Source organism: Mercurialis annua, linkage group LG5, assembly GCF_937616625.2.
Source record: "Mercurialis annua linkage group LG5, ddMerAnnu1.2, whole genome shotgun sequence".
Taxonomy (NCBI): Eukaryota; Viridiplantae; Streptophyta; class Magnoliopsida; order Malpighiales; family Euphorbiaceae; genus Mercurialis; species Mercurialis annua.
This window is the reverse complement of record NC_065574.1, coordinates 16,873,526-16,889,359: the sequence shown is the minus strand read 5'-3', so window position 1 is coordinate 16,889,359 and position 15,834 is coordinate 16,873,526. Positions and strand designations below refer to the sequence as shown.

General features: G+C 33.3%; 2 protein-coding genes across 2 annotated transcripts; one reads left to right on the top strand and one right to left on the bottom strand.

Moving 5' to 3' along the window:
* The first annotated feature begins 5,003 nt into the window (after positions 1-5,003).
* On the top strand, positions 5,004-11,546 carry LOC126680564 (uncharacterized). The gene is made up of 17 exons (XM_050375704.2): positions 5,004-5,083; positions 5,715-5,820; positions 6,467-6,614; positions 6,736-7,578; positions 7,663-8,016; positions 8,173-8,235; positions 8,329-8,676; positions 8,783-8,863; positions 8,997-9,074; positions 9,216-9,296; positions 9,444-9,524; positions 9,672-9,752; positions 9,841-9,921; positions 10,024-10,166; positions 10,250-10,373; positions 10,480-10,994; positions 11,209-11,546. The coding sequence occupies exons 3-17, from the start codon at positions 6,471-6,473 to the stop codon at positions 11,498-11,500; spliced, it is 3,309 nt and encodes a 1,102-aa protein (XP_050231661.1). The 5' UTR covers positions 5,004-5,083; positions 5,715-5,820; positions 6,467-6,470; the 3' UTR covers positions 11,501-11,546.
* Positions 11,547-11,648: 102 nt separating this feature from the next.
* LOC130015536 (uncharacterized) lies at positions 11,649-14,663 on the bottom strand. The gene is made up of 3 exons (XM_056105870.1): positions 12,834-14,663; positions 12,223-12,596; positions 11,649-11,694 (listed from the first exon to the last, which is right to left on the bottom strand). The coding sequence occupies exons 1-3, from the start codon at positions 14,661-14,663 to the stop codon at positions 11,649-11,651; spliced, it is 2,250 nt and encodes a 749-aa protein (XP_055961845.1).
* Positions 14,664-15,834: the final 1,171 nt, after the last annotated feature.

Here is a 15,834-nt window from a genome sequence, read left to right as displayed (position 1 = left end):
CTCCACCCTTTTTCTTCCTGGGTCTAACAGGTTTAGCTGGTAGAATGGGATCCTATTTACATTTACAAAATAAATAAGATATTAAGTCAAACAAATAGCATGATAATACAATTTTTGAAAAGTACAGCTTACCTTATTAGGACAACCCCTGGCATTTTGACCTAGTTGACTACATATTTTGCATCTCATTACTCTTCCTTGCCTGCTTATGTTCCCCACCTTTCTGTGTTCATGCATGTCTTTTGTCCTTGATTTTTTTGGTCTTCCAGGCATTCTCCTATAAGGAGGTGGCTGAAGTGGTTCTAGCCCAGATTCAGGCCACATGAGCCTTCCTCTAACAGGTTGCAGCATAAATTGATAGGCTTCCTTGTATTTTCCCACCCTGTACCACTCATGCACAAATTCTTCAGGCTTTCCACTTACACTAAATATTGCTGTTATGGCATGCTCGCAGGGTATACCAGTTAGGTCCCACTCTCGACAGGTGCATGTCCTTGTCGTAGTGTTGACAGTGTGCTTATCTTTTTCATCAACCACATTGGTTATCTCATAACCGTCGTTCCCATTCCATAATTTACCCAATTGAAAGACCAATCCTTATTTTTTTTCAAGCTTTTTCATTGCTCTAGGGGCAATGTCATTTATCCAAGTCTGAGAAAAACCCCTTTTAACATGCAACCTGGTCATAACTTGCATCCTGATTGCCTCAAGCATACTTACAATTGGCAAGCACCTACATGAGGAGACAAAAATTTAGCACAAATTCAAGACATCGTTAGTACATTTTAATTTAACAGTAAATGCAGAACCCCAATTAAACCACCCTTATTAAACAACTCAGATTTAACACACATAAACACCTATAACATGTGAGATATCCAATTTAACACTAAATGCAGAACCCTAATTTAACAACTTAGATTTAACAAGCCTAATTTAACACTTACCTAGCATCAAGGATCCAACCATTGAAGGTTTCAGCAAGGTTGTTGTCAATGACATCACATTTGACTGATGTCATGAAGTATGCCTTGCAGAAGGTCTCCACATCATACCTAATCACATATGCCAATATTCCATGGCCCAGAAGATCAATTTTAAGCATATTTGCTCGTAGTTGCTGTTCAAATGTGGATTTGGCACATGTCCAAAACCCAAGTTTTCTGTCCTCTCCTTTCCACTGTTTAGCCAAAGCAGCATAAACATGTCTTGCACACCTTCTGTGCTCAACTAGTGGAAGCTGGTTCCATATGGCAATCTCCAAACCCTAAAAAAAACACACAGTTAAATTCCAATTCATACAATGCCTACTAATTAAATGACTTAAAGGTTTTGACATGACAGTATACCTTCTGCATGTCACTTATTATGACACATCCTTGTCCTCGCTGCAAACGCAAATCATATGCAAGTAATCTTATAAACCAGCCCCAATTGTCAGTGTTCTCAACTTGCACAACTGCCCATACAATGGGAAACATTTGGTTGTTCCCATCACGCCCAATGGAACACAGCAACTGGCCTTTGCATAGCCCCTTCAGGAAACACCTATCGAGATCAATTATCCTTCGACAACCAGCCATCCATCCTCTCTTGCATGCAGCCAAACAAATGTACATCCTTTTAAAATAGTTCACCTCAGTGCCATCCTCCCTTGTACCCCTAACGATACAAGTACTCCCAGGATTACTAGCCCTAATCTCCTCTGCATAGTCAAATAAAGATCCATATTCTTCTTTCGTAATGGTTTCCAAGTCCTCACACAATCTAATCTTAATATTTTTGCACATTGTCAAACTGACTTTCAACTTCAACTCTGCATAAGGCCTGCAAGTCTCTCAGTTTGATATAAGGCTGTGACATTAGCCTTTGTCTCAAGTGCTTAGCTAGGAACTTGTTAGTTGCCATCCGGTTGGTATTAGTAATATAACATCTGTGCTCAGGAATATATTTTTTCACCACCAAATTCTTTGTCTTCCCATCAATACTGGCCAAAAACTTCCAAGGGCAGCCTGGATGACATTCAGCTCTGATCCTTTTAGTGTCGTTCTTGACATAATGCACGTGCAGCTTTTTCAAAACTGAGTACTTAGACAAAGCATGCCTACACTCCTCATTGTTTCTAAATATCATCCCAACACAAAAAACAGGAATAGCTGTGTCTGGATCATACCTCACATTTTTTCTCTTTGAGGTTTGACCTCTAAATCCTCCTCCTTCTCACTATAGTAGCTGCCCAACTCATCACTATCATAATACACACTCCCAGTACCATCCCCACAATAGCCATCTTTAGAAGGCACAACATCTGCCTCTTCAACCTCCTCTGGAACGTAGCTAGCATCACTACCATCATCACTACTGCCATCGCTATGTATAATTTCCTCCTCCACATTTTGTCTAACATTCTGTCTTTTTTATTTCCTAACATTCAGCCTTGCATTTTGTAGCTCTTCATCTTCTTCATCATCAGTCATTATGCTGACATTCATACACACATTATCAAAGGTTTGATCTCTCCCATGTGCAACCTCATCAGCAGGCAATGGTTCATCATCAACTGCTTGTTCATGTGCTACCTCATGATTAGCTACTTCTTCATGTGCAACCTCTGCCTAAAATGCTTTCTCATGTGGAACCTCTACATCAGGGACTTGGCCTTGTGGAACATCTAGTTCAGGCACTTGTTCATGTGGAACCTCTGCCTCAAAAGCCTGGTCATGATGGTCAGCCTCAACCCCTACAAATCCAGGATTTGCCTCAAATGTTTGGAGATCCTCGTCAGCCTCTACTAAGTCAAGAACCCCTGCCTAATGCACATGATCAGCAACCTCTCTAGAACCAGCCTCAACCCCTACAAATGCAGGATCTGCCTCAAATATTTGGACATCCTGGTCAGCCACTGCTTCAATGTCAGGAACCCCTTCCTCATGCACTTGTTCATCTACATTAACCTCTCCTAATACAACCACTGCTTCAATGTCATTAACCTTTACTAACTCATGCACTTCTTCACTGTCATTAGCCTCTACTATCTCAGGAACCACTTCTAACTCTTCAAGATATTGTAACTCATCAAGATCCTCATACTGCACAGGAGACTCAAACTGCACAGGATCCTCTAACTGTAATGGAGGCTCTAATAAGTTAGACGGATCCTGATTTCCATCAATAATGTGCTCCAGATAAAACTCTAACATTGCCCCACTCTTTGGCTTCCCAATCATGTCAAATAATCCTTTATCATCAAAGATCAATACATTCTCACCCGAAGGCAATCTGTAATATAATCCACTAACTACTCAATACCCCAAGTTCTCCACATAACAAAGATGAGAACTCCATAATCCAGGTTATCCAAAGGACTGTATTCAGCTACCATAGTAGATTTCCCATATAAATACTTTTGCCTTGATGTAAAATAACCACCATGGTGGATAACAACACTGACATACCACATTTTACTGCATAAAATAACATTAACTATTAGGGCTACATCATTAAAATACAATTTTAATGTCATACATAGGGCAACCAAAACCATACTAAACAACAACATTGTAAACCCCCCATAACTGTGTGACAGTAAGGTTACATGACTAATGATTGTTCACAAATAGTGTGCCTTTAACACAACAAACTTAATTCACGACAAACAAATTGATAAAATATTTTCTAAGGCTATCAGTGAAGTGTTTTTTCAATTCATTATTCCAGGGGACCACATAATAAATTTAGACAAACATTCTCCTCTAGAAGAATAAGACTTGTTTTCGATTTCAGTAGGGTACATCCAGAAATCCTAATTTCTATCACTTTAGATAAAAACCCTAATTTATGAAATTTCAAGAAATGGGGCCCACATATTCAATTCACACCAACCAAACATTCACCTTTAAAACCCTAATTAATAAAATTCGACATATACGGGACCACATTACAAATTCCCACTAGCAACCAGAGTAAAAAAACCCAGTAATCAAAACAAATTTAGAAACCCTAACTAATCAACCCGACAGTTTTAGGGACCACAACTCAAAAGAAATTTAAAATTAGGTTATAAGGTACCAACCTCGACACCAGCAGCTTTAAATAAACCTTTCTCTTTCTTCTGATGACACAATTGTTCCTTCTTTGTAAACGGTAAAAACGAAGATGACCTGAAGCTTCTTTCAAATCGTGAACGTCATTTTAAAATTACTCCATCTTCTTTCAAATCGTGCGCAACATTTCAAAACTAGGGTTGTACAATGAAGAAGAAGAGAGGGGATGAGAGTCGTTCGAATAAGGAGTTTAGGGTTTCATCACTTCAGAGCATAGGCTTTTTACCATTCCAAAATGCAAAGCGACGCCGTTGAAGACTTCTTACTGCAAACTTACACGATGTCGTTCCTTTCAATTAGGGTAAATACATAGAACGACGTCGTTCTATTTAAGCTGACTAGGACTCCGCGTGTAAGCCACGTGTAAGGCAACATATATGACGTGGATAATTAAACAGCACGGGCTTTACAAATTTGTGGCCTCACTCTCGTTAACGACGCTTGAAATTCACGCGGATCATTCCGCCCAGAAAAAGGCTTAAAAATTCAAATAATGACAAGTACAGGATTCTAGAAAAGACAAACTTTGGCATAGGGGCCTCTCGAACAAATCATATAAAGTACAGGGGCTTCCGCATGGGTTTTGCCTTTATAAATAATAATATAATTTTAATTTTTTTATACAAATATATAATATTAGTTTAATTTAATATTTAACTGAATCAAACTAAATTAAAAAATTAGATTTGAAATTATATATACAAAAAGAGAAGAGGAAATGACGCGCTGTACCCCTTTTTTTCAAAATTTTCCACATATGCCCTCTCAACTTTTAGAGTTTCATGCGTACGCTTTTTTTAATTCTTTGTTTCCACAATTACGCCTTTTTCTTTAGCCATTCTTTAGCCGTCTCTTTTCTTTTTTCTCCGTTTGATTTCACCTTTTTCTTCGCCTGATTTTCTTTTTCCGGCTGAATCATCCCCTCTTCCATTTCTGTTTTAGTCTGATCACTGATACATGCTTCAATCTCTAATCTAAAGGTAAAATACTTGATTTAGGTATTTGAATTTCTTTTTTCAAATTATCGTTTCTCGATTTTTTTTTATTTTAATTTATGGGTTCTCTTCGTGTTTTTTAATTTATTTGTAAAATCAGTACATAAACTTATCGAATGCCATGATTTTACTTCTTTTGTGTTTCTGGATTTTGTCATTTGATTATTTAGTTTTATTGTTTTTTTTTTCATTTTTCTCAATATTCTGTATTCAATTTTGTAGTGTGTGATTATGGTGGCTATTTAGGTTCAGGTTGATTTTCCTGTTCAAGAATTTGGTGGAGTCTTTATTTTTATTTATCTAAAACCTAGTTTTTAATGTTTGAAGCTTATTTGATTTTAGGATTGTGTATTTATTCATGCAACTGTCAATTTTTTGATGATATGTATCTAATTTTAGGTTTTCCAGAATTTTTATTTGGTTTTTAATGATTGGTAGACTGATTGTATTATTTGCAGATATGATGGAATTTTATCTTACTATGAACATTGTTGTTTTTCATTTTTATTTTTGTTACCTGTTTGATTTATTTTATCAGACTACACTTTTATTTGCTGTAATTTTTTTCACTTTGTTTATTTTTCTCATTTGTGTTTTTTATTTATCATGTTTTTAGGAAAATTTGTGAATTTGCTTTGTTGACGTGACGCAACCGTTTGTTATCAGCAGAAGTTTTTTTGGTGCTGTTGTGAAACAAGGAATTGACGGTTTTTGGTGTCTAAGTAAGTTTTTTATTTGATCACTAAAGGTTGTGCTTGAACAGTTTTTTTTTTTTTTTAATTAGTGTTTTTGTTATTTAAATGATTAGTAGTATATTTTGTTTTTGATGCTGTTTTTTAATCCTGCTTCATTAATTTCAAACTTTAAAATGTGTTTTTTTCATTATTTTCTCATTTTATTAAAAGTATTTTCAGATTTTTTGTTTGCCAGATGTTATATTCTTAATCCAATTTCATTGTTTATTTGTAATTTTATGTTTTTATGTTCAATTTTGTTTTGTTATGTAACATTCTTCCTTACATTACATTTTTTTACTATAGGTATTTCAAAAAGGGTATTTTATGTATCTGGCTTAACAGTTGTTTGACTGTATATTGACAGTTGTTTGACATTAGGTTAAGATTAAATTGACAGTATATAAGCATGTTTTTTTTCATATTTTTCCTTATGTATATTATAAGTGAATATATTTAACATATTTTATATGGAATGTGTTAGGTTTTTAACTTATTAATATAGGAATTTTAAAGTAAACTGTTTTTTGATGCCTTTGTTTTTGGTGATGTCCTTACTTGCTTTATGATCCAAATTTCACAATTAGTATGATAGAAGTTATTGACTCTTTAGATTATTGGCAATATATTTCAGGAAAATGGTATTAAAGTCAGTGTCTAAACATAATAAAAAAGTCACACCAAGGAAAGATGAAGTCAGTGCGACAAGGAAAGATGGAAATCGTGCTGGTTTAAGAAGTAATTCGAAGAAAACACTTACTGATATTGATAATCAGCCTAAGGTCAGTGTTTTTTTGTAATAAAATATGCTGCAAATATGATTTTGTATGTTTAGTTTACAAATAATTGAGCATTGTGTGATTGATTATTTGTATATGTTTTTATGTTGGTTTTTTTTTTCAGATTTGGCAATATGCTATACCTGTTGATGAATGGTTTGTAGCAAAAGTGCAAACTACTTTAAATCATGATCCCATTTTAAAGTTAAAAACCAAATTGAATGATGTTGAGTTAGATTTGTTTAGAAAGAGTCCCTTTGGTTATTTTCTTGATATGCCAGTTTTTAAGGTTCAAACACAAGTTTTGCATTTCCTTTTATTGAGGTTGCTTAACCAACCGAATGCAAATGAATTGTGGTTTAATATTGGGGGAGTGAGACTGAAATTTGGGATTGATGAGTTTGCCTTAGTTACAGGTTTGAAATGTCATGGAGATATTAGTAAACTTAGGTTTAGAAACACATCTGATGGGATCTTTGACAAATATTTTAAGGACCTTAGTTGTTTTAATAAGCAAGCCTTAGAGGATTTTTTTGTCACTAGGAGATGGTCTAGTCCGGAAGATGGAGTTAAAATAGCAATTTTGTATTTTCTTGATGTGTTTCTGTTTTCGTCTCAAAACGTAAAACGTGTTTCCATAGTCAACCTTAACATAATTGAGTCAAGTGAGTGCAATGAATTTCCATGGGGACTGGATTGTTTTAATTGTGGGATAGATGATTTAAAAGATAAGTTGAAAGGGAAAAGTAAGCAATATGAAGAAGAAGGTAAAACCCCGTTTTATCGGCTGGCTGTTTTCATTTATGCCTTGCAATGTTGGTTCTATGAATGTTGCCCTGTCGCGGTCAATAACCTTGCAATTTTGGAGAATGGTGATGCTATCCCGAGAATTTTGAGATGGAAAGTTGACAATAATCCTGGCGTTGCGGAATTAGAGAAGCCTTTCTTCTCTTTGAGTGGAAAACAGGTTAGTGTTGTCTTTTTTAAAAAATAAAAATTATACAATCTATATTTTCTTATTTTTTGTTTTTTTCTCTTTTTCATTGTACAGATGAAGTTGAGGAAAATCACTCCTTCTGTTGAGGAGATGAAAAAGTTGGACTTATCTCATTTTTTTATCAAGGGAAAGGATAAGAAGAAGGAGGTGAGCGAGAATTTATCTGATTCAGAAGATGATAAAGCTGAGTATCAAGGTGGTGAGGCATCATCTTCAGCTTTACCAAAGAAAAGATTGCATCTTGATCATTTTGAGAAAGAGCTGCAGACGGTGGTTTCTTCTCAAAATAAAATTGTGGAAGATTTGAACTGCTTTAAAGATTATGTGACTCTTCAGTTTACTAATCTTTTTAAAGTTCTTGATTCAATCAAGAAGAGCTCAAATGTAATTGAAGAGCAGACAAACTTGGTAAGTAATTTTTTTGTTAAAATTTGCAATCTACTTTTGAACTACTACTGATATACCTTTAAACTACTTGCATTTCACATCTAAACTACTTATGATATGCTTAATTTAACTAGTATTTATTTACTGATTTTTTCTCTTTTTTGTTTATTTTAACAGCATAATGGAGCTTCAATTAGTGATAATGGGTCTGATGACAAGGAGGAGGATATATCGTTTAAGGTAAAATAATTAAGCTATTATGTATTTGTATCAATTTTTTAAGCAACATAGTGATGTACTAATATGAAACGACAAATTTATATTATTATATAGGTGATCAATCGCAATATTGTTCAACCTATTGTGGAAAAAAAGAACAATTTGGCGGAGGATGATACGGCAGTAGAGAATAAAAAGGAGGTTGAGCAACAAGATCAAACTAATTTATCTCAAGTTGATGAAGCAGCAAATGAGTTTGATAAAGTTTCTAGTGATGAAGTTGAGCCTGAAATCGTAAAGGCTGCAGAATGCAACATTGATAAGACGTTAAAGGATGCACAATGCAACATCGATACTATTTTAAAGGATGTAGAATGCGATATCGATGAAATGGATGCTGCCACTTTTGACGAAATTATTTCTTCTGCTACAATTGCAGTTGAGAAAATAAAATCACAAAAGGTACCTTATATGCAATTTATGTAATTTTTTTAGTATACATCTGGTAGCTTGTTAGTTGTTTTTTTTTGTTATTTCTTTATATTTTTGTATATTTCAATCCTTGCAGAAAGCTATGGCATGTTCATCTAGTGACAATAGAAATCATCCTGAAATTATCGCTGCAGCTATGTGTCTAGATGCTTTTGAGGTACTTTACTTTTATTTTTTTTATCATGTGTTGTTTTTTTACTAAATAGGTTATTATTGGTTGCTTAGCACTTTATTAAGTTTTTTAGTAGTTGTTTAATATATATTTTTATTAAATTTTTTTCTCGTTTTAGATTGCTGAGAACAAGGGTGGTTGTTCAAATCCAAACCTTGAAGCTGTTAATGTTTCAAATACTTTATCATCTGCCTCGGTATTTGTTTATAAATTTAGTATATTTTTTATCATGTGTTTTTTTACTAAAACAATTTATTATTGGCTGCTTAGCAATTTTTTATGTTTTTCTTAGGAGTTGTTTAATATCTGTTTTTGTTAAATTTTTGTCTCGTTTTAGAATTTTGAGAACAAGGGTGCTTGTTCAAATCGAAGCCTTGAAGCTGTTGGTGTTGTTTCAAAGACTTTATCCTCTGCTTCGGTATTTTTTGATAAATTTAATATAGTTTTTTCATCATGTGTTGTTTTTTTTACTAAAACAGTTTACTATTGGTTGCTTAGCAGTTTATTATGTTTTCCTTAGTAGTTGTTTAATATCTGTTTTTGTTAAATTTTTGTCCTTTTTTAGAATTTTGAGAACAAGGGTGCTTGTTCAAATCGAAGCCTTGAAGCTGTTGGAGTTGTTTCAAAGACTTTATCCTCTGCTTCGGTATTTTTTGATAAATTTAATATATTTTTTTCATCATGTGTTGTTTTTTTTACTAAAACAGTTTATTATTGGTTGCTTAGCAGTTTATTATGTTTTCCTTAGTAGTTGTTTAATATCTGTTTTTGTTAAATTTTTGTCCTTTTTTAGAATTTTGAGAACAAGGGTGCTTGTTCAAATCGAAGCCTTGAAGCTGTTGGTGTTGTTTCAAAGACTTTATCCTCTGCCTCGGTATTTTTTGAGAAATTTAATATATTTTTTCCCTTTGTTGGTTACTTAATTATTAATTATTACATGTATCATTTTTTTTCTCTTTTAGAATACTGAGTGCACGTCTGTTCATGAACATCCGAGTCATGTATTGGCTGAGACTGTTTCAGAGTCATTACCCTCAAATTTGGTATTTTTTTATTTTAATTTTGTTAATTTTATTTATTTTGTTGCTTGTCAGTTTGTTTTTTTATTTATTGATTCTTTAAATTGTTTGTTTTTGCCTCTTTAGAACGCCAACCTCGTTCATGCAAATCTGACTGCTGTAGTACATGATGCTGCTCCGGTTTTAAATGATATTGATGCATCATTTGATTTTTGCAAGCAAATTGAGTTTGATTTATGGCTTGGAAAAGGATTTAAAGAGAAAAACAGGTAAACATATTTTTATCTATAAATTTGTTTTTATAAAATATATTTGTGACTTATTTTAATAATGTTATTTTTTATTTTTTTAGGTACAAGCATTATTCTCCTGAGGACAATGAGATTGCACCTCCCTTTGAGATGTATGTTGATCAAATAAGCAAAAAAACATGGTTCTCTTATCTGAACTACAGTGGTCTGCCTTTATCATGTTCTGTGAGTTTTTTTACTACTCTTACTTTTAGTAAATAAAACTAATTTACTACTAATTTACTTGTAATTTACTGATAAGTTATTTGCAAATTTTAATTTATATTTTCAGCATATCGACGTGTTGTTTTATTTTTTGAGGGAGAAGCAAAAGTCGAGGCCTAATGTGAGATGCACCACTGCTGACAATATCTTTGATAGACGCATGCAAAGTTTGTATGCTTCATATTTGTCGACTTCTGATGCTGAAAAGTTTTTGAAAGGGGACGCTTTGATTTTTGATTATATGCGGGGTAAGAAGATTCTTATGGGTACTCCTTGGAGTGAAGTTGACGACGTTTTATTTCCTATTCATGTGGGAAATAGTTGGCATTGGATATTGGCGCGTTTATCGTTCAAGGATAGGTGCATTTATATATACAACTCTAAAAAGTCACCTATTCTCAACCGAACGGCGGCTGAAGTGGTTATGGGGTATTGTGTCCTGATTCCAAGGTTGTTAGTCATGGGTAATTTACTATCGTCTATCAAAGCTATTGATTTGTCTTCTCCTGCTTATGTTGGGAAAACCAAATTTGAACCTTTTGCTTTGTCTCAAGTTGATGGCTTACCAACACAATCTGACAGGTAAATATTTATGTTTGTGTTTTTCATTCATTCATTTATTTCTCTTTTAATGCATATGAATGAGTAGCGTTCTCTCCTAAATTTGATTAAATGTTCTGGTTACATTTTATTATGCGTTGTTTATGTTATGGCTGTGTTTATGATATTGTAATTTGATTTTTTTCTTTTTGTGATACAATTTGGTGATTATATTATGTTTCTTCTTTATATGTAGTGATTGTGGTGTATTCGTGGCTGCATTTGCTGAGTATATCATCGAAGGGAGGAAGGTGCCTTTGCGTATCTCGATTGAAAATATGAGGTCTAGATATTGTACTTTGTTGTATGCTCACGCACTGTCAAAGCAACCACCAATGGAGGAAACCAATACTCAAGCTGCACCAATTGTAGAAGAAGGACGAGGGAAAAGGAAGAAGATCAAAGCAGAGATTAAAGACATTGGAGCTGAATCAAAGGTTGAACAAGGCAGGGGGAAAAGGAAGATTATCAAAATAGAGAATAAGTGATTTTTTAATATGAATTATGATACTTTGATACTTTGTCTAAAAATATGAAGTTTGTTGGATTTTTTCTTTCTATTATGTTATGATCAGATCTTTATACTCTAAGTTTAAATTTTTATATATTTTCACATCTTATGAAATATTTATGATTCTAGTTTATTGAGCTACCAAAAAGCTGCTCATGAGCTACCATAAAGCTGCTTGAATTTGTAGGTGCTCATGAGCTACCATAAAGCTGCTTAGATTTTTTTATAATTGTACAATAAATTTATTTTTTAATTTGAATTTGATGATCTGATCAGAATGTATCTAATAAATATTTAATATAGTAGCTTACTTATGAAAAGAAGTCCATTTTTTTAAAATAAAGACTTATCATAAGGTAAATTTAAACCTTTTCCAAGACCTGATACTAATGAGCTACTAATGAGCTACTAATTAGCTGACCAAAAGCTACTTAAATAATACTTATAGCGAAAACCATAGTCATGTGTTTTTCATACGATTTTACTTGTAATTCATTAATTGCTATCTTTAAATAAAAATAAAAAAACATAAGATATTTTTAAAATGTGTATTTATTGAATAATAATTTCATATTCTTGTTTGAATTTGAATCATAAAATCATAATGTATTTAAAAAAAATCAAATAACTAAAGAATTACAATCAATTTTTTTTGGGGCATTTTGGCACGTTTTCCTGTTGTGTCCGTAAACTCCGCACCTGCTGCATTTGTTCTGATTTGTAGATTCGCATGGTCCTTTAATTCTCCTCTTCTTTGGTCTTCCTGACTTGGTTTTTCCATGTGGCGGCAGGACTATTTTCTCTGTAACATTTGTTGGTATGCTAGGCAAGTTTTGATTGTCAACTGGATATACTATCCCTTCATAAGTTTTTAACATCATTTCTTTTCCAAAGTATTCTGAACAGTACCTATAAGGCTCTTGGTGTAGCTCTTTTAGTAACGCCATGGCATGTGGACACGGAAGTTTGTCCATTTGAAATCTTCTACAAGTACAAGTTTTTTCTTTCAAATCTACTGTGAATATCAGGTCATGTTCATAAACCGTACTTAGTTGATCAGTTGATTTTGATACCTGCAATTCAAGATCAGTTACGATTAATGTTTAAAATTACAAAAAATCTATTTAAAAGTCACAACTAAGCTACTGTCAAGCTACAAAAATCCAAACTGGACACTCATTTTATCATAAACAGCAACAATTAATTAAAGCCGACACATGTTAATGAACACAAAAGAAACAAATATAAAATAAGGGCATACACCAAAATGCACACACATTTTATTAGGATATATAACAAGTAAATCTGACCTTCATTTTCAGCGAATCAATGTAGTTTTCATGTAGCATGTTTTCAGCTCTTTTTGAAACGCTTGTGAAGGTTGACATGGCTGAGAACCTATTTGTATATGTCCATTCTTGAACCAATGCTCGTAGGTACTCTAACAAAGGTGTTATTGGTAATTCCCTTGCACCTCTAATTTTTGCATTCAAAGATTCTGCCACATTTGTTGTCATCATCAAATGTCTATTGTTTGTAATATGTGCCCTCGCCCATTTTGGATACCCCACTTTTTCTAGATACGGCCTTATACGCGCATCCATCTCATCAATTTCAGCCATGTAAAATTCAAATTTATCTTTAGTGTATGCCCTTGCTGCTTTGAAAAATGTTTTTCTAAAATCTTTTGATTTCTTCCTGAAATTTGTTTTGAGGTTGTTGTACAAATGAAAGGTGCATATTCCATGGCTAACTTCAGGATATACCTTTCCAATTGCATTTTTGATGCTCTCATGCCGATCCGAAATAATACACATTCCCTCCCTCAATCCAAATGCCTCTCTTAAATTTTGAATAAACCATTCCCATGATTCATTATTTTCAGAATCTGCCACTGAAAACGCTAAGGGGAAAATTTTGCCGTTTCCATCTTGTGTACTTGCTGAGAGCAGTGTTCCACCATAAGCTGACTTTAGAAATGTGCCATCAACTGCTACCAAAGGCATACACGAAGTCCACCCTTTTATTGAAGCATCTAAAGCCATGAACACGTAGAGAAAGTTGTTGTCTTCTGTAGTTTGTAATCTCATAAATGATCCTGGATTTGCAATTTGTAGGAGATATAAATAAGACGGCAGCTTTCCAAATGAATCATCGGCTCTTCCTCTTATTTTTTCAAGAGCCATCTCCTTTGATCTATAAGCTTTAGTATAGTTGATGTTTACACCGTAGTCTTCTTTCATGTCCCTCAATATATCTCCCGGCGTGTAAACTGTTTTTAAACTCAGAAATTTTGACTTAATGCACTCTCCAATGATTGCTGATGTTGCTTGCCTTTGGTTGCTTGTTCTTGATTCTAATGGGCAAATATGAACATTGTTCAACTTCCTTATCATGAACATGCTTGTGTTTCTTTTTCTTGAAGCTCTTAATTTCCAATCACATCTCTCATCCCAACAATCTAAGAAAAACTGTCTTCTACATGACTTCTTCACCTTATATTGGAAGTGATTCTTTATCGCGTAGAAGCTCATAACCGTGCTCAAAGTTTCTTTGTCTTTGTAAATCTGCCCTTGATCAATTTCTGGATGTTTTCTATTCGATATCACATTCGCATCATCAAACTTGCTCTCTATCTCTTCGTCCTCGCCATCAAAGTCATTACTCGAATAGTTTGCGCAAAGGACTGCCTCTGAAATGCTACCGTCTGCTTCTCCATTAAATGACATCATTTCTGACGTAGTTTTTGAGCTTGAGGCAGCAGCAGTATGAATGCTTCTGATTTGGGTATTAGTCAATAATAAAGTCGAATCAAAGAAGTTGACGTCCCTTTGACTTTTGGCAAATGATATGCACAATGGATACTTTGTGCAATCTCCATCTTGTTTTTTGAGCTCTTTGTAAAAGAATAAAGTAACATTATCTTGTATCTTCAAAGGTGGATATTCGTTCTTCACTTGGTACTTGACTTCTATTTCAGTAGCTCTCTGGTTGCTTTCCAGTTGATTATTTAGTTTCTGTAGTAAACTGATGTAGTCACATTCATCCGGCAAAACCATTCCAGTAACATCAAAATTGATGTAGTCCATACTCTGATTCCACTCTCCATTATAATGAATGAATACTGGAATATTTTCCATGTATTAAACAGAAAAACAAAAACAAAAAAAAATCAAAATATGCTTTGAACTTATTCCTAATAATATTTAACCATGACAGTTAATTTAAAATGCCATAAACTTAATTTGCACACATTGCAGAGATAATTAATAGAGCTATAAACAACTATATTCAAACAGATCAATCATAATTTTATATAGAGAATTCTTATTTTGTATTTGTCTAAATCTTTTAATGAAAAACGTTCTTATATAGTGCCAAATATAATTGCACAGTTATAACCTAGAAATCGATTCAAAAATTGCATAAAATAAAACTCATTCATCATAATTGTAATTTATTTCAAAGAAAAACCTAAAAAATTTCAGATCTCTCTAAATAGAATGGAAACTAAAACAGAGATATTATAATTTGTTATTACAAAATTGAATTTAATGAAAAATTACTAAGACATTAATTGAGTAATTGATTAAATTTGAATCACGTACCTGAATTAGATGAGAGATTGAATGCTTGAAGTCAGACAAATACTTGAATATACGGGACAAATCTGATTAATTATTCAATTATCTGAAATTTTTGGAGAAATCAGCAGAAATCGGAACAATTTTGGAGATTAGCTGTTTTATCTTCAACTTTAATTTTTGAATAACCTAATTTTTATTGATTTGAAGAAGAAACTGCCGTTGTTCATCGGAGAAGATGGAGATATTTAACGGTATTAGAGTCTGTTATGGTGAAAGGCATATTTGCTATCTTTTAAACAAAAAAGGCGTATATGTGCTAAAGTTTTAATGGAAGAGTGTTTATGAAAAGTCCAAGCCCAATTCAAGCATATATGAACAAAGCCCAAAAGAGAACAAGAGATTTTACCCTCTTATCCCCGTCTTAATAAGATATGTAGAAATCGAATTATTTGATAGAAGAATGTGCAACTTTTGGGGAGCAAGGATGGATGGGGCCCTTAATTTTATCTCCACCAAAATAATATAAAATACCAAAAGTATCCAAATAAATTTGTTTCCTCCATTAAAATCTACCTCCTTTTCACCAAGAAATGTGGTCGCTCCATTAATGATAAGCAGACAGCATAAAAAAAGGTAAAGAAATCAAAGATAATGACATTATATAAATCAAAACGAAATGAATTAGAAAAAAAAGAGAGAATAAGTTATTGGGTTAATTGATGGT